This window comes from Cetorhinus maximus, chromosome 9 (assembly GCF_964194155.1).
Source record: "Cetorhinus maximus chromosome 9, sCetMax3.hap1.1, whole genome shotgun sequence".
NCBI classification, from domain to species: Eukaryota; Metazoa; Chordata; class Chondrichthyes; order Lamniformes; family Cetorhinidae; genus Cetorhinus; species Cetorhinus maximus.
Genome location: NC_135887.1, coordinates 25,119,444 through 25,139,126, shown reverse-complemented (window position 1 = coordinate 25,139,126; position 19,683 = coordinate 25,119,444). Strand labels below are relative to the sequence as shown.

The window sequence follows — 19,683 nt, the reverse complement described above, 5'->3', positions numbered from 1 at the left end:
ATTCAGTATTTCCTGTTTTAATTTCAGATTTTCAGCATCTGCAATATTTTACTTTTTTGAAGAAAGACTTGCATTTCAATAGCACCTTTCATAAATTTAGCATGTCCCAAGAGACAATGATGTATTATATTCACTGTTGTAAATTAGGAAACATAACAGCTAATTAAATAGGTGACTGGTCATTGTGAGAGTGACCAGTGAGTGGATGAGTGTCCTTGCAATTCGCATAACTAGGGAACTAAAGAGGGCTTTAAACTAAACAAGAGGGGTGAGGGATCAAGCATGGGTAGAGGTAGCAATTCAAGGTGTAGAATCAAGACAGGAGAGCAAAACAGTGATATGAGAAATGAGGGTCAGAGAATGGCAGGAAGGGACAGAGAGAAAAAACCTAAGAATACATCAACAGTCAAGACCGATGTTACAAACAGATGTTACAAAGGTAACAAAAAGACAAAAATGAAGGCTCTCTATCTGAATACGCGTAGCATTCATAACAAAGTAAATGAATTGATGGCCCACATTGAAGTAGCTAAATATGAACTGATAGCCATTACGGAGACGTGGCTGCAGGACGAGAAAGATTGGATCGTTAATATTGAAGGGGTAGATGACATTCAAGAAGAATAGGAAGCTAGGTAAAGGTGGAGGGGTAGCACTGTTAATCAAATAGGGCATTGATGCTATAGGTAGAGATGACCTTGGTTCAGGAGATCAGGATGTAGAATCGGTTTGGGTGGAGATGAGGAATAGTAGGGGGGAAAAGTCATTAGTGGGAGTGGTCTACAGGCCCCTTAACAGTAGGCACAGTGTAGGACAAAGTAGTCAAGGGAAAATATTGTGTGCTTGTGATAAAAGGACGGCAATAATCATGGGTGATTTTAATCCATATATAAACAGGAAAAATCAGATTGGCAGGAGTAGCCTGGATGAGGAGTTCTTAGAATGTTTTCAACATAGTTTCTTAGAGCAGCATGTTCTGGAACCAACCAGAGAGCAGGTTATATTAGACATGGTATTGCGTAATGTGACAGGGTTAATTAATGACCTCAGAGTAAAGGCACTCCGAGGTAACAGCGACCACAATATGATTGAATTTTAAATCCAGTTTGAAAGGGAGAAGAGTAGGTCTAAGACTAGTATCTTAAACTTAAACAAGGGCAACTATGTGCGGATGAAAGCTGAGCTAGCTGAAGTGAACTGGGAAACTAGGCTAGAGGATAGAACAACAGAGAAGCAGTGGCAGACATTTAAGGGGATATTTCAGAGTATTCAGAGTAAGTACATTCCTATTATAAAGAAAGAATCCAAGGGCAGGACCCACCATCCATGGTTAACTAAAGAAGTTAAGGAAAGCATCAAACTTAAAGAAAAAGCATACAGCTCCACAAAGATGAGTGGCAGGACAGATGATTGGTCAGAATATAAAGAATGGCAGAGAAAGACTAATAGGTTAACCAGGAGAAAGAGATTAGAGAGGAAGCTAGAAATGTAAAAACGGATAGCAATAGTATTTAAAAAGGAAAAGAGTAAGTAAAGTGAGTGTTGGACCTCTAGAGAGTGACAGGGGTGGGGGGGTTAATAGTAGATAATAAGGAAACGGCAGATGAAATGAACAAATATATTGCTTCTGTGTTCACTGTAGAGGATACAAAAATCATTTGCGTAATAGCTGCAAATTAGGAGGCGAAAGGGAGAGAGGAACTTGGTGAAATTACAATCACTAGGGAAATGGTACTGAGCAAACTGATGGAGCTGTGGCTGACAAGTCTCCGGGTCCCGATGGACTTTATCCTAGGGTCTTAAAAGAGGTGGTTAATGAGGTAGTAGATGCGCTGGTGTTAATTTTCCAAAATTCTCGAGATTCTGGAAATGTTCCATCAGACTGGAAAGTAGCAAATTGAAGGGAGGGAGGCAAAAAGCAGGAAACTATAGGCCAGTTAGCTTGACGTCTTTCATGGGGAAGTTAGAATCAATCATTAAGGAGGATATAGCTGGGCACTTAGAAGAGCTCAAGGAAATCATATTCAATCAATTTATTGGAGATTTTTGAAGCAGTAACATGCGCAGTGGTTAAAGGGAAAGCCTGTAGCATGCACTGTACTTGGATTTCTGGAAGACATTTGATAAGGTGCCACAACAAAAGTTATTACTGAAAATAAAAGCTCATGGTGTAGGGGGTAACATATTAGCATGAATAGAAGATTGACTGGCTGGCAGAAAGCAGAGAGTATGCATAAATGGGTCTTTTTCGGATTTGCAGGATGTGACAGGGGTCTGTGCTGGGGCCTCAACTTTTTACGATTTACATCAATGACTTAGATGAGGGGAGTGAAGACATGGTTGCTAAATTTGCAGATGACACCAAGATAGGTAGGAAAGTATGTTGTGAAGAGGACATGAGGGAGTTGCAGATGGATAGAGATAGGTTGAGTGAATGGGCAAAGATCTGGCAAATGGAGTTTAATGTGGGAAAATGTGAAGTTGTTCACTTTGGCAGGAAGAACAAAAAAGCAGATTATTACTTAAATAGAGAATGGCTGCATAATTCTGAGATCTAGGTGTTCTAGTACATGAGTCACAAAAAGTTAGTATGCAGGTACAGCAAGTAATTAAGGCTAATGGAATGCTATCCTTTATTACGAGAGGGATTGAACATAAAAGTAAGGATGTTATGCTTCAGTTATACAGGGCATTGATGAGACCGCACCTCGAATACTGTGTGCAGTTTTGATCTCCTTATTTAAGGAAGGAGGTAAATGCATTGGAAGCGGTTTAGAGGAGGTTTACTAGATTGATACCTGGAATGAGTGGGTTGTCTTATGAGGAAAGGTTGGACAGACTGGGCTTGTTTCCAAGAGTTTAGAAGAGTGAGGGGTGACTTGATTGAAGTATATAAGATCCTGAATGGTCTTGACAAGCTGGATGTCGAAAGGATGTTTCCTCTTGTGGGTGAGTCCAGAACTAGGGGGCACTGTTTTAAAATTAGGGTTCGCCCTTTTAGGACAGAGATGAGGAGAATTTTTTTCTCTCAGAGGTTGTGTGACTTTGAAACTGTCTGCCTCAGAAGATGATGGAGACAGAGTCATTGAATATTTTTAAGGCAGAGGTAGATGGATTCTTATTAGGCAAGGGAATCAAAGGTTATTGGGGACAGATGGGAATGTGGAAATTGAAACACAAGAAGATCAGCCATGATCTTATTGAATGGCGGAGTAGGCTCAAGGGGCCAAATGGTCTACTCCTGTTCCTATTTCTTTTGTTCTTATGTGAGAATGACCAGTGAGTAACTGGACACTGCAGAGCTGCACTGTGTAATATTAATGAATTAAATTCAAAATTAATTTTTGCAGATGAACTGGAAAAATTGATTGGAGAAAAACCTGATAAAACAAAGTCCTCAATGATGGCATCACCTTCTCTCTATCCACAAACCCCATTATCTCCACTGCATGTTCAGGATCAATCCCACTCCCAGCATCTGGGACACTTTCAACCTCCATGTGTAATTCCCCACCCTCAGCTTCATTCATACCATGAGCCTGGAATGCAGATGAACACTAACCAGGATTGCTCAGATCATGCAATCAGACAACCTCAACTTTGTCAGCCCCATCTCTACAACCAAACCAGAGCACAAACCAACTCCACTCAAGATTCTCCTATCCCAGGACAGACACCACCAATTCACAGAATCCCTGACATCAGCAGCCAGCTGCTAACAGAGAACACCCCGACCAAGGATATACATGACATCCTTGTAGAAGGAGATATCAGCACAGATGTCGATGCGCTCAATCCTAGTCTTGTAGACTTTGAACTTCAAGGTAAGTCTCAGTCTCTGTCCGATTATCCCTGTGCTGTTAATTGATCTCAATGGTGATGACATTAGGAGTTATAGATAATCTATCAATGGCCCAGGTCTGGGACCAGAATTACTGCTCTTGACCACTGTTCAGTGAATAGTCATTGGAATCCAGGATCAAATATCCTCCCAATGCCCAACATCCATGTTCATAGCGGAAAGAATGGACCTTTGGGTGAGATTCTGGCAGTTGGTATCGCCAGCAAGAATTGGAGTAGTCAGGAGAGGAAGTTCATGGAGGACAATTTTTTGGCAATGTAGAAGTTATACTTTGAAGAGATACCCAGAGAACTAAGCAATGTGTAAAGACAAGATTACAATCACACTTCCAGCCAAACTTTTGCATGCCCCTCCTTGGGAACCGGTTTAGGGCAGGTAGGTATGGTTACCAATTAGTGACAACCTGTCTGTCAATGATGTAAAAATTGGTAAACAAAAGATTGAGTGTCCCCCTATAACCAATATCTCGAAGGCACTTTAGATACCAGAGTTTTTTTTTGCAAAAATATACTTTATTCATAAAATATCTCCAACAACATTCCAAACCATTTCAAAATCACCATCACAAAAGTACAATCAGGTTCAACTTTTACAACATGTATCATGAAATGCATCAATACAATAAATGAATATTACAATCATTTGCACACATTCATTTTGAGCTGTACAGCCCGAGGGGTTCTAAACAGTTCCCAGTCCCTCGGTGCACTGTGGCAGAAAGGTCTTAGACAGCGACCTTTCCCCATTGCGCCTTTGCAGCGGCTGCCCCAAGCTTTAGTGCATCCCTCAGCACGTGGTCCTGGAGCTTGGAATGTGCCAGTCTGCAACACTCAGTCAGGGACAACTCTTTACACTGGAAGACCAACAAGTTTCGGGCAGACCAAAGAGCGTCTTTCACCGAGTTGATGATCCTCCAGCTGCAGTTGATGTTTGTCTCGGTGTGTGTCCCTGGGAACAGCCCGTAGAGCACAGAGTCCTGTGTCCAGAGTTCAGAACAAAGTGCTAGCCTCAGGCCCAACTATCATTTCGCACCAGTTTATTCAGTAATGCTTGAGCTTTGGTGCTGTCACATTTTCTGTTGATAGTATCATAATATTTTCTCTTTTTGTCCCTAGGACTTCCTTCCTAAACCTCTTCGTCTCTTTCCACCTTTAAGATGCACCTTACAACCAACTCTTTGACCAAGCTTTTGGTCATCTGTCCTGATATATCCTATGCGCATCTATTAATTTTTGTCCAATAATGTTCCTGTGATGTGCCTTGGGGCATTTTACCATAATAAAGGCGCTCTATAATTGCAAATTATTGCTGTAATGCAGCAACACCACTTATGATTACAAGTTGCAAAGTTTAAAAATCTAAACAGTTCCTATTATAAAGGTGGATGTGGAGTTTTATGACAGAAGTGTATGTAGCTATAATAATTTTTGATGCAATATTAATATTGTGCAGCTTAATTTTCATATTATAGAGTGTAGCTTCACCAAAAAGCAGAAAGGTTAGAACTGCCTCTACCTTCATGTTACTGCTGAGATTCCACTCTATTGCCCTGACCAAGTGTTAAAAGTTAAAATATGCAAAGAGGAATTGTTACAAATGCATTAGTGAACTGGCTGATGAAAATTGCTACTCTATGCTTATTAAATCAAAGAGAATCCAACAGCTGATTAAATCAAGTGACTGGACGCACTAACAGCGCAGTCACATTCTCAGGACTCTTATTGATATACAATGCTGAAACATTAAATCTATGCATTGACGATTGAGTTGGAGATGTTAAATTATGTTTAGATTCCTGTCCCTTCTTCAGGGTTAGCATAGAAACCAGAACAGTTTGATCTTAATCCATTTATCTTTAACTTACAGCACAAAAACAGGCCATTCAGCCTAACTGGTTCATGCTGGCGTTTATGCTCCACATGGGCCTCCTCCCACTTTACTTCATCTCACCCTTTCAGCGTTTCCTTTGACTCCTTTCTCCCTCATGTACCCTTAAATGTCAGTATGTTATTGGTCCATGCTATTGTCCTCAACTAGTTATACAGCGAGTTCCACATTCTCACCATTCTTTCGGTAAAGAACATTCTCCTGAATCCTCTATTAGATTTATTAATAACTATCTTGTATTTACGGCCTCTAGTTCTGGTCTCCCCCAAAAGTGGAAACATTTTCTATATGTCTACTCTATCAAACTCCTTCATAATTTTGAAGACCTCTACCAGGTCACTCATACAAATAAATAATAATTTTAAATAAACATTCTGTGCCTGAGTTAATGTTTTATGCAGTTTACCATCTCCTGTAAATTAAACATTTAACTTATTATTCCAGTAAATGATGAAATCTTGAATCTTTCCTTCAATGTCGCCTCCACTGAAGACATTGATTCTGACTAGACAGTTGGGCAGGTGCAACTGACACCGTTTCTCCTCTCAAGAAGCTGTTCCTCATTGTAAACCTAGAATCTGTGGCCATTTGACCACTAGGTTTTCAAAAAGCATTCAACAAGGTGCCACACCGGAGTTTATTGCACAAAATTAGGATTCATGGGCTTAGAGGTAATACATTAGCGTGGATTGAAGATTGATTAACAAAGACAAAAAACAGAATAGGAATAAATGGGTGGTTTTTGGGTTGGCAGGTTGTAACTAGCAGGATACTACAATGCTAATGTTTGGGCCTCAATCATTTACACTCTCTGTATCTTTGATTTAGGTGAGGAAGCTGAGACTAATGTATCCAAGTTTACTGACAAAAGCTAGGTGGAAAATAAACTGTCAGAAGGACTCAAGGGCCTGGATTTTTGTGTAGGCTCAGGAAAACTGAACCTGTGCAATCTTGCACTTTCTGAAATGCATAGCCTGACCCATGTGTGACTTTGCCTGGGATTTTTGTCTTTTCACAGAGGTCCATTTTGCAGTGCATTTTGCAAGCCACAAAGGAGTACATGAGGGGCGTGGTGTAGAGGCGGGCTGGTTATGCTATCCCATATCCCTTCAGATCACTCTTGCCCCCTCAGTAGTGTGCAGTATGTACAGTCCTTAGGAGCCAGGCAATAGCAATGGAGATTATTTTAAAATCATTTGAAAAAAAATTAAACCTCTAACAATCTAATAATACCCTGAATTCAAACACAATATTATTGATACTGGAAGGAAAAAAACTAGTCCAGTGCAAAAAAAAATTGTAATCCTTTAAGTGCCTATCAGGTTTGTAAGCAAACTAGAAACTACATCAAAGGCATATTGTTATTACAGCCTCTTAAAAGTTTAAATCATTTTTGGATCAGTAGACCACCTGCTGAGCTGAGCCATTTATAGCTTTTTAAATCCAGCCAAGCATTTATAATGATTATAGCTGTCATAACAAAAGCTTCTAGCTACATTGCCTGAAACAGACGGAACAGAATGGTGTCCCATATTTATTTCAAAGTAGAGTGCCTGTCAATCGATGGAGATGAACAGGTGCAGAGACTTTGTTTTCAATTTTCGAAAACAGGATTTTTTTAACAGCAGAGTTCTCAGTCTATTAAATCACAGCACAAAACATGACAGCAAAAGCTAACAGGCCTTTTTTTTCATTTTTTTAATGTGTTATGGCACTTTTGACAATTGGAAAATGCATGACAACAATTATAAAATGCTGGTCAATGTAAGGGTCAACTTACCTTTGAAGGACAGATGGTACGTTAGCCTTTATAGTAAGGGATTCAAACAAAAGGGTAATGGAGTCTTACTGCAATTGAATAGAGCCTTGGTAAGATCACACCTTGAGTACTGTGTACAGTTTTGGTCTCTTTACCTAAGAAGGATATACTTGCCTTACGAGGAGTATAACAAAGGTTTACTAGACTGATTCTTGGGATAAGGGGCTATCCTATGAGAAGAGATTGAGTAGTATTGGCCTATATTTCGTGGAGTTTAGAAGAATGAGAGGTGATCCCATTGAAATGTATAAATATCTTAAGGGGCTTGACACAGTAGATGCTGGGAGGATCATTCCCATGGCTGAAGAGTCTAGAACACGGGTCACAGTCTCAGGATAAGGGTTTGGCTATTTAGGACTGAGATGAGAAGAAATTTCTTCACTCAGAAGGTTATGAATCTTTGTAATTCCCGACCCCAGAGGGCTGTGGATGCTCAATCATTGAGTATGTGCAAGACAGAGATGAACAGATTTTTGGGTACTATGGGAATAAAGGGATATGGAGATAGTGTGGGAAGGTGAAGTTGGTGTAGAAGATCAGTCATGATCTTATTAGTCATGATCTTATTGAATGGCAGGGTCAGTTCAAAGGACTGAATGGCCTACACCTGTTACTATTTCTTATGATCTTGTAAATCTTCACACTCAAGACAACCCTGTGCATGCCTACATGTCAATAGCGACTGTCTGTACCTGTACCATAAGTGGTAGCACACTGGTGGAGATTTTTCCTACTAAGCGGGAATCAGGTTGCTATCAGTTAACTCACTAGAGATTGGGAGTGAGCAATGCAGTCTGGGAGCAGACAGCGCAGTCTGGGAACAGGCTGCGCAGTCTGGAAGTGGGCAGTGCAGACTGGGAGTGGGCAGTGCAGACTGGGAATGGGCAGTGCAGACTGGGAGCGGGCAGTGCAGACTGGGAGTGGGCAGCTCAGTCTGGAGTGGGCAGCACAGTCTGGGAGCGGGCAGTGCAGACTGGGAGTGGGCAGCTCAGTCTGGGATTGGGCAGCGCAGTCTGGGAGCTGACAGTGCAGGCTGGGAGCGGGCAGCGCAATCTGGGAGTGGACAGCGCAGACTGGGAGCGGGCAGTGCAGACTGGGAATGGGCAGCGCAGTCTGGGAGCGGGCAGCGCAGTCTGGGAACGGGCAATGCAATCTGGGAGTGGGCAGTGCAGACTGGAAGCGGGCAGTGCAGACTGGAAGTGGGCAGTGCAGACTGGAAGCGGGCAGTGCAGACTGGGAACAGGTAGCGCAGTCTGGGAATGGGCAGCGCAGTCTGGGAGCAGGCAGCGCAGTCTGGGAACGGGCAATGCAATCTGGGAGTGGGCAGTGCAGACTGGAAGCGGGCAGTGCAGACTGGAAGTGGGCAGTGCAGACTGGAAGCAGGCAGTGCAGACTGGAAGTGGGCAGTGCAGACTGGAAGCGGGCAGTGCAGACTGGGAACAGGTAGCGCAGTCTGGGAATGGGCAGCGCAGTCTGGGAGTGGGCAGCGCAGTCTGGGAGCGGGCAGCGCAGTCTGGGAATGGGCAGCGCAGTCTGGGAGTGGGCAGCGCAGACTGGGAATGGGCAGCGCAGTCTGGGAGCGGGCAGCACAGTCTGGGAACGGGCAATGCAATCTGGGAGTGGGCAGTGCAGACTGGAAGCGAGCAGAGCAGACTGGGAACAGGTAGCACAGTCTGGGAACGGGCAGCGCAGTCTCGGAGCGGGCAGCGCAGTCTGGGAGCGGGCAGCACAGTCTGGGAATGGGCAGCGCAGTCTGGGAGTGGGCAGTGCAGACTGGGAGCGGGCAGCACAGACTGGGAATAGGCAGCGCAGACTGGGAGCGGACAGCGCAGTCTGGGAGCGGGCAGCGCAGTCTGGGAGCGGGCAGCGCAGTCTGGGAATGGGTAGCGCAGTCTGGGAGTGGGCAGCGGAGACTGGGAGCGGGCAGCGCAGACTGGGAGCGGGCAGCGCAGACTAGGAATTGGCAGCGCAGTCTGGGAGCGGGTAGCGCAGTCTGTGAATGGGCAGCGCAGACTGGGAGCGGGCAGCGCAGACTGGGAATGGGCAGTGCAGTCTGGGAATGGGCAGCGCAGACTGGGAATGGGCAGCGCAGTCTGGGAATGGGCAGCACAGTCTGGGAGCGGGCAGTGCAGTCTGGGAATGGGCAGCGCAGTCTGGGAGCGGGCAGCATAGACTGGGAGCGGGCAGCGCAGTCTGTGAATGGGCAGCGCAGTCTGGGAGCGGGCAGCGCAGACTGGGAATGGGCAGCGCAGTCTGGGAGCGGGCAGCGCAGACTGGGAATGGGCAGCGCAGTCTGGGAATGGGCAGCGCAGTCAGGGAATGGGCAGCGCAGACTGGGGATGGGCAGCGCAGTCTGTGAATGGGCAGCGCAGTCAGGGAATGGGCAGCGCAGACTGGGGATGGGCAGCGCAGTCTGTGAATGGGCAGCGCAGTCTGGGGGTGGGCAGCGTAGTCTGGGAATGGGCAGCGCAGACTGGGAGCGGGCACCACAGTCTGGGAATGGGCAGCGCAGTCTGGGAGCGGGCAGAGCAAACTGGGAGCGGGCAGCGCAGTCTGGGAATGGACAGCGCAGATTGGGAGTGGGCAGCGCAGTCTGGGAATGGGCAGCGCAGTCTGGGAGTGGGCAGCGCAGTCTGGGAATGGGCAGTGCAGACTGGGAATGGGCAGCACAGTCTGGGAGTGGGCAGCGCAGACTGGGAATGGGCAGCGCAGTCTGGGAATGGGCAGCGGAGTCTGGGAATGGGCAGCGCATACTGGGAATGGGCAGCGCAGTCTTGAAATGGACAACGCAGACTGGGAATGGGCAGCGCAAACTGGGAGTGGGCAGCGCAGACTGGGAATGGGCAGCACAGACTGGGAGCGGGCAGCTCAGACTGGGAGCGGGCAGTGCAGACTGGGAGTGTGCAGTGCAGTCTGGGAATGAGCAGCGCAGTCTGGGAATGGGCAGCGCAGTGTGGGAGCGGGCAGCGCAGACTGGGAATGGGCAGCGCAGTGTGGGAGCGGGCAGTGCAGACTGGGAATGGGCAGCGCAGACTGGGAATGGGCAGCGCAGACTGGGAGCGGGCAGCGCAGACTGGGAATGGGCAGTGCAGTCTGGGAATGGGCAGCGCAGACTGGGAGCGGGCAGTGCAGACTGGGAGTGGGCAGCGCAGACTGGGAGCGGGCAGTGCAGTCTGGGAATGGGCAGCGCAGTCTGGGAGCGGGCAGCGCAGACTGGGAATGGGCAGCGCAGACTGGGAGCGGGCAGCGCAGACTGGGAATGGGCAGTGCAGTCTGGGAATGGGCAGCGCAGTCTGGGAACAGGCAGCGCAGACTGGGAATGGGCAGTGCAGACTGGGAGTGGGCTGTGCAGTCTGGGAATAGGCAGCGCAGTCTGGGAATGGGCAGCGCAGTCTGGAATGTGCAGCGCAGCCTGGGAGTGGGCAGTGCAGACTGGGAATGGGCAGTGCAGACTGGGAATGGACAGCGCAGTCTGGGAATGGGCAGCGCAGACTGGGAATGGGCAGCGCAGACTTGGAGTGGGCAGCGCAGTCTGGGAATGGGCAGCGCAGTCTGGGTGCGGGCAGCGCAGACTGGGAATGGGCAGTGCAGACTGGGAGTGGGCTGTGCAGTCTGGGAATAGGCAGCGCAGACTGAGAATGGGCAGTGCAGACTGGGAGTGGGCTGTGCAGTCTGGGAATAGGCAGCGCAGTCTGGGAATGGGCAGCGCAGTCTGGAATGTGCAGCGCAGCCTGGGAGTGGGCAGTGCAGACTGGGAATGGGCAGTGCAGACTGGGAATGGACAGCGCAGTCTGGGAATGTGCAGCGCAGCCTGGGAGTGGGCAGTGCAGACTGGGAGTGGGCAGTGCAGTCTGGGAATAGGCAGCGCAGTCTGGGAATGGGCAGCGCTGTCTGGGAATGTGCAGCGCAGCCTGGGAATGTGCAGCGCAGCCTGGGAGTGGGCAGTGCAGTCTGGGGGCTGATTCCTCTTTGTGTAACTCATTTTTCAAATTTTACTAATATTGATTTGTAATGCTTTGCAACTTTGAATTTTGTAGAAAGTCAAAAGTAGTCAGTATCTAAACTTGAACTACATAATTGTTGAAGGCCTGGGCTGTTTTACAGAATTAATCTCTAATTTAATTTGCAGGTAATCTGTGGGAGGTGCTGAAGGATGAGAGTTTAACTCCATATCCACCAGCCTCAGGGGCAGTGTCTCCACAATGCCCATCATTGTTTCCCTTCTGCTGGAGCACCTCCCTGACAGACAGCAATGGAGTCACCAGCCCTGGGAGCAGCATAGACCAAAGCCTAACTGACCTGCAGCTGACTGGCATCTACAACACCCCTATCGGCTTAGACACCAAGCCCAGCTCCACACCAATAGCACTGATATGATTAGGGACTGCACAACTGTGAACAGACAACAGCACTCAAGAGTGTTCCAGCATTACAAAACTGCCAAGAAGCAATCAAAAAAATCCGCAGTAAAATTATTCATTGCTCAGAGCAGTGGTTACCCAAACACCCCCGTATCTACAAACTTACCACAGACCTATCCTGCGGGATAGGTGCATAGGTGCAGGAAAAGCACTAATATACAACCAATCATAAAGTTATTGAATCATTATAGCACAGGAAGCCATTCAGCCCATCGGGTCCATGACAGCCCTCTGTAGAGCAATCCAATCAGCCCCATTTCCCTGCTCCATCCCTGTAGCCCTGCAAATTTATTTCCCTCAACTGCCTATTCAATTTTCTTTTGCAATCATTGATCGTCTCTGCTTTCACCACTCTTGTAGGCAGTGATTTCCAGGTCATTACCACTCGCTGTGTAAAAAAGTTCTTCTTTACAAACCCCCCCTGCATCTCTTGCCCAAAACCTTGTCTTTTGTTGACCAGCTTGGACACGATTGGCCGAATGGCCTCCTTCTGTCATGTAAACATCTATTAAATCAGTGTCCCCTCATCCTCGTACCATCAGCTAGTGGGAACAGTTTTCCTTGTCTCCCTATGCAAACCTGTCATTATCTAGTAGACCTCTGTCAAATCTCCCCTCAATCTCATTGCTCCATGGAGAACAACACCAGCTTCTCCAACCTAACCCTGTAGATAAAATCCCTTAACCGTAGAACAATTCTGATAAATCTCCTTTGCCATTTGTCAATGAACCTCACATCCTTCTTAAAGTATGGTGATCAAAACTGGACACAATACTCTAGTTGTGGCCTAATCAGAGCTAAAGCTTCAGCATACCTTCCCAGCCTTTCTACTCAATGCCTCTATTTATGAAGCCCAAGATCCCATATGCTCTGCTAATTACTCTCTCAATATGCCCTACCTCCTTCAAGCATCTATGCACATAGATCCCCAGGTTCCTCTGCTTGTGCACACTCTTTAGAACTATGGCATGAAGTCTATATTGCCTCTTCCTATCCCCTTTACCAAAATGCATTCTCTCATTTCTCTGTATTAAATTCCATCTGCTATTTGTCTGCCTACTCTGCTAGCTTACCTTGTCCTGTTGCAGTTGATTGGTATCATCCTCACTGTTTGCCACTTCTCCAAGTTTAATGTCATTGGCAAATTTTAAAATTTTACTCTGCATTTCAATATCCAAGACATTTATATATATCAAAAGAAGCAGTGGTCCGAGCACTGACCCGTGGGAAAAAAAAGTCTACCATTCTCCACTCTGAAAGACAACCATTTACCACAACTCGCTGTTTCCTGCCCTTAAGCCGACTTTTTACCCAAGCTGACACTAAACTTCCCATTCGATAAGCCTCAATTTTGTTAACCAGCATCCATTGCATTCCCTTCATCAACCTTCTCTGTTATTTCATCAAAAAATTCAATTCGATGAGTCAAGAACAATCTATCTTTTAAAAATCTGTGCTGGCTCCCCTTAATTAACTCAAACTTCTCCAAGTGCCTGTTGATATTTTCCTCAATTATTGATTGGGCGGGATTTTCCAGCCCCTTCCACCGGTGGGATCTTCCTGTTCAGCTGAAGCCAACGGAGATTTGAATGGCTTGCCACATCCACCATGGGAAAACCCGCTGCGACAGGGCCAGAAAATCATGGCCATTGTCTCTAAAACCTTACTCTCTACTGATGATAAGCTAACTGGCCTATAGTTGCTTGGACTGTCCTTGCACCTTTTCTTGAATAATTGTCACTCTCCAATCCTCTGGTACTTCCTCCATATCTAGGGAAGGCTGGAAGATTATGGCAAGCCCTTCCGCTATCTCCACTCCCACTCCCCTTTGCAACCTGGGATGCAAGCCATCCGGACCAGGTGACCTATCCCTCTAAGCGTAGCCAATCTTTCCAGTTCATCCTGTCTCTCAATTTTCACCCCATCTGTACAATTTCCACTTCTTCTGATATTTTGTCAGCATCCTCCCCCTCAGTAAACACTGATACAAACTACTCAATTATTCCATCCTGTCTCTTCTTGATGTCTGTTCTCATTGCTTATGAAGGTGACCTCCGCCTGGAATGCACGATCCAGGAAACTCTCATCCTCTCTGATGTTCCGCAGTGACTCCAGCTGCCCCCTCACATTCAGAAACCCTGAGCTTTCAGGCAGCTGAGAAACTTACTTCATACACAGTCCTTAAAGGCACATGAAGTGTCCTTAAGTTCCCACAGGGTGCAGAGGTCAAAATTTATAACAAATCATGGATACAGACTGTTATGACCTTTCAACATCTGTGATATAAAGGACGTTTTATTTAAAATATTCTTTAATGAAACATTTCCTCATGTCTTGACTCAATTCCAAAGGAAGTACAGTCCTGCTTGCTGTGTGCTCCACATTTACAAATATGCGAGAAATATTCAACAAACTTTCTGGACATACTCGAGATTTTGGAGTCGCCATCCTTGAGATAAGACATTAAACAGAGGTCTTGTCTGTCAGTTTGGGTGGATGCAAACAATCTCTGGGCAATCTTAACAAAGCTGGAATTCTCTCAACATTCTTCTCTCAGCCAACATCACCAAGGACAGATTCACTGCTCATTCATCTCAATGCAGTGTGAGATTTTACTGTGGTGTATGGGATCTTACTGTGTGTGAAGTATCTGTTGAGTTTGCCTATGTAACAACAGTCTTTGAATGTGTCTGAAATTCTTCGAGATGTTTCAGAGGGAGCTGACCTGTATAAAAGGCAAGTCTCTCTTATGGGATATACTTTGCACCGATCGATGACTGGAAGTTGTATCCCCTGCTCTGCCTCCTGTGGTGACAAATAGTTTGCTATTTGTTCTCTTCCTGTCTCTAACATTTACTCTGCTCATATGCAAGTTAAAAAGTATGTGCTACAGCTGTGGAAATTATATCAGTCCTTGCATCGTTTGTATATTATCATATTGCTGAAACCTCACAGACATTCTCTCACAGTAAGCTACTTTTTACAAATGCAATAGCTGCTGTTACTTAGACAAAGGCTCTCATTTAAATGGAGGGATGGCACCTGTAGTAAGATCATGCTCTGTCACTATACCCGGATATGATAACCCCAGATCAGGCAACTGTACAATTGTCACATTACAATTGAGAAAAAGTTTCACTGTGCCTTCTGGAAACATAAAGACTAAAATAATTGATACATGTGTGCATCAGTGTTTGCATGACACCACATGGCACATGTGACAGTATGAAAGTATACGTCAGTGTGCATCTGATAGCACAAGTGTCAAGTGTGTGTCTCCACATGTGGCAGCACATGTCAATTTGTGCGTGTGACTGCATGTCTAAAAGTGTATGTGGGACATTGCATGTGCCAGTCTGGGTTTGACTGTGCGCGCGACAGTACATGTGACCAATATTGCATGTGAGACAGTGCATGTGTCTGTATGAATGTGACTGCATGCGTCTGACAGTGCATGATCATGACTGTGTACGCGTCTGTGTGCGACTGCATGTGTCTCAACTTTGCAGACATGGACATTCCTGGGCTGTTGCAGGAAGTACAGTATCAGTACTTCAGCCACTTACCAAGTGCGTATTGAGCAAAATTGTAGAAAGAGAGGAGTGAGAGGTCGGGGGTGGCGAGAGGTCACTGGAAGAGAGATGAGATTGGAAGGGGGTGAGAGCTTAACGAGAGGACGGAGAAATTGGGTGAGGTCGAGTTTGGAGGAGAGAATGGCAAAACACTGGTGGAATATTTTCATTGGGTTCTCCATGTCTCTTGTCATTTGAATGGTTCCACTCTGACACTGCTGGATTTTATGGAAATGACCCTGTTCCCATAATTTGGGATGAAGTTTGGGTCTCGACATTTGCATGAAGTCATGGCCTAATCTGTTACACTCTGTGGTGGGGCAAACTGATGGGAATTGATTCATTCTTTTGGTTAAAGATAAAGCACAGAAATGTTAGGGATCAAATCCTGACCAGAAAGAGAGAGCACATTCTGTTGGAAATGTGTTGTGTTAAGAACAGCAACAGGTTGATAAGAAGCCCTTCACTGAAGCCCTGCTTCAATTATTTAGAACAAAGCGGCTTTTACTGTTAAAACCTGTATATATTTTATATTATGTTTTAAAGTGATATATATCAATCTGCTTTCACATAGGAATCAGGAACATTTATTATTCAAATAGACCAGAGCAATTTGGTTCCCATTTTAAAGTCATACATTGTCCATATTTTTATTTTCTAAGATAAATTTCCATGTCCACATTTATAATGGTAACTGCCTATGTAAATGTCACGATGTAACGACACCTTCATACCACTGTAGTGCTGCATTTCCACTCGCCAGAGTGGGTGCAGGTTACCCTATGATATGCTTTCATCATAAATATGGACTTTGCAATTCAGAATGGAATGGGAACTGTGCAAAGATGTAAAATTACACACACCCAATCATACACACACACACGCACGCAGCTATATCCACAGGTACACCCGTGTGAAACACATTCCTGGATTCATCTATCAAGGTACTCGGACGTGGATCAGAATGTACATATCTGAAACTTCTCTCTGTACTATTTTTGTGCATTAAAGCCTCTGCTTTCAGACACTTGCTAAGCTGCTTGCTCCCATGGTATAATTTCAGTTTCCTTGTAACTTGTTCATCCACAGAGGGTTGAGAATTCAGGAAGATTTACTGGTTAAGTTTATTTCATCACTACAGTAATCTGATGAGCTTTACTACTTGGTTGCTTTTATTGTGCCACAGGAGGAGCACTTCCTGCACACGCCTGTGATGTCACTGACAGCTGCCTGCAGTAAAACCAAAGACAAAGAAGAAAACCCAACACTGTTCTGGTCCCCTCCCCCGTGGCTCTCCTGAAATGTATGGCAGGGTGTGGAAGGGCAAAGCGAAGCAGGCAGCAAGGGTGCCAAAGGTTGAAGCAGGGGGGTGGGGGGGCGCGAGGAGAACCAGTGAAGGGAGCAGTAGCGGAAGCGGCAAAGGGAGCAGACAGGAGGCGAGGTTTTGGGACGCACAATGAGGACATAAGCAGTTGAAGAAACCACACATGCGCCAGTGGTCAGTGTGGGAGCTGACTGCCCAATTTCTGTTTCCTGTTCGGTGGTAGCAGGAGTTAGTGTTTCTGCCCAGCTGGGCATTAGGATTAAAAACAGAAAATGCCAGAGATGCACAAGCTATTCAGGGTCAGCAAACAGAGTTAAGGCCTCACTGGGACCTTCGCTCAGTTTGTTTGAGTTCTGATTGCACCCTGTTAACCTCTCTCTGACCTGCTGTGTATTTCTAATACTTATTTCAGATTTCCAGCATGTAACAGTTTCGCTGCCATTGGAAACTTGTTCCAGTGACAAAAATAGTGATGGTCAGATGGCTGCCTTTAGGACATTTCAGTACATCGAGGGCCGCAAAGGGATGACACACTGGCTTACCTACAGAGTTGGGAACATGAGGTGAATATTAACAAATCTTTGAAAGGTGGTGATATTGACTGAGTGATAAATATTGACTAAAACACCAAGGAGAATTCTTCTGGTCTTTTCCAATAGTGCTGTGGGATCTTTCACCTCCACCCCAGAGGGAAAATGGGGCCGCAGTTTAATGTCTCATTCAAAAGAAATATTTGGCAGGTCAAGCAGCATGTGAGAGAATAGATAGGTCATAATATTTCCAGTGTGCTCACTTCATCAGAGTCCTGAGCAGAAGTGGTAGAGAGGTGATGAAGATGAACAAATGTTGTGATGGAAAAGTAGGGGGTGGGGGGACGCCATATAGCGGCTCTTGAATTAACTTGCCACTGACTGCAAAGTCTCTGTCTGGATTGTGTATCACCTGGTACGATGGGAGCTTTTAGCAGCAAAAGGCGTTGGTAACTGACTTCAGGTGTGAACAGCAGGTCACATTAACACAACCCCCATAAACCAGACAATGGGACTAAGCAGAACTCAAAGCAGAAACAGTATGGGATGAGAATTAACACCTCTGTACATTTCATTGTTAAACTGAAAATACAATACGTACATATGCAAGTATGAATCAAGACAAGCTTCAATCTAATCTCTACATTTCAATAGTCACAACAGCACTGGCTTGTGATGCAGACTGCACTGTCTGTTAAACTCTCCAGATGGTACCCAGTGACACACTGGCTATCAGAAGGCTCTAGCTGATAGGACAGTGAGCATATAAAAACAAAAGCTATTAGTGATTGCAGAACCAAAGGACAGGATATAAACTGGCCCAATGTTCACAAGACATTAGATGAACTTTTATTGTTAGAGCAGTAGAATTGTAATAAAACAACTGAGGAGCAGTCAAAACCACATAAATTAACTCTTTGAAGATACAATGAGGAGCAGTGTGAGGGTAGGACTGGAGGGAGAGATTGCAGCACAGAGGAGCAGCTTCACTCCTTTACTTCACTCGTCTCAGAAACATCTCTTACAATAGTTACTTATGAAGGGAAACTGCATCTTTCAGAGTTCCTGAACTCAGCTAGAGAATTGCCAACTGAATCGCACCCTCTAGTGGCCCAGTTGAAAACAGCTCTGGCAGAATGAAGAGAGGCACCAATGGCAAAGGGGGGAGATGGGTGGAATGGGTTAAGTCTCTCTCACCCAGAAAACCAAAACCTCAGAAACTTGCTAACTCTCCAGGGCTGGGGTGTCTCCCTCCATAGCCCCAAAGGAGAAAGACATTAAAAGCAATACAATCTCAAACTGAGCTCAGAGATCGATTGAAAGATAAGGGCTGAAAGGAGAAATTGATCTAACAGTGAACACTACACTGCTGTTGGAAACAATGGATTCTGCAGAACAAACCTGGTTAGGCTAAATAGATCCACTGCCTAACGTCAGGTTAATTCTGGAGTTCCTTTCTGAGTACTCACCTTCGACACGGAGAGCCTGGATGATGTACTGATCTAGCCATGTCTCTGCTGTCAGACTGCTGGTCTTGGATAAGTTGTAATTTCCTCTGGCTAAACATGGGGAAAACAGAAGCCATTGTCCACAAACTCCACTCCCATGTCACCGATTCTGTTCCATTCCCGAACAGTCTCAGGCTGAATCAGGCTATTTGCAATCTCAAAGTGCTATTTGGCCAAAGGGGCATTTGCAAAGTCAACTGGGCTAATTTAAATCCTCTTTCTACAGTGACTTTTCTATAGGTTGAATGTATACCCACAACCCAAGCATGAGAACCTAGAGATTGTATGGCATCAACATGGAGGCAACCCGTCTCAATCCCATCTGGCTAGGATGAACAGTTGCACAGGGTTTGGCCATTCTCCAGCACTTTACACATACTAACCTCAATTATGAATGCTGGCAGACTGTTTGATCACTGGTTGGCAAAAGTGTTGGGGGGAGGGGGGGAGGTTTGAGACAGACTTGCAGCAACTTTACCATCATCTTATCTAAAATCAGCCAACTAAGCACAGGCCTGTTTGATCCTCAGAGATCATCTCAGGATTGTGTATCTCAATTACCACACCCAGTTGTGCATGAACCCTAGCACAGGACCCATAGGATACACAGACTGTCGGCCATCGACTGATGTATTACTGGAGTGGCCTGGTGGGGGCGGCACAGAGATCCTACCACCACCACCACCTCTATTAAATGGGATACAGACCTGAACAGGGAGACAGGATAAAGACAAAACTACAAAATACCACACTGGGTGCC

General features: G+C 45.6%; 1 protein-coding gene across 1 annotated transcript in view; it reads left to right on the top strand.

Annotated features, from left to right (window-relative positions):
- Positions 1-12,346, top strand: part of LOC144684173 (forkhead box protein N1-like) — an 87,387-nt gene extending 75,041 nt beyond the window's left edge. Inside the window, exons 7-8 of the mRNA XM_078547833.1 lie at positions 3,351-3,824; positions 11,698-12,346. Coding sequence (XP_078403959.1) covers positions 3,351-3,824; positions 11,698-11,945 — 722 coding nt within the window. The 3' untranslated portion in view covers positions 11,946-12,346. The remainder of the gene's footprint in view (positions 1-3,350; positions 3,825-11,697) is intronic.
- Positions 12,347-19,683: the final 7,337 nt, after the last annotated feature.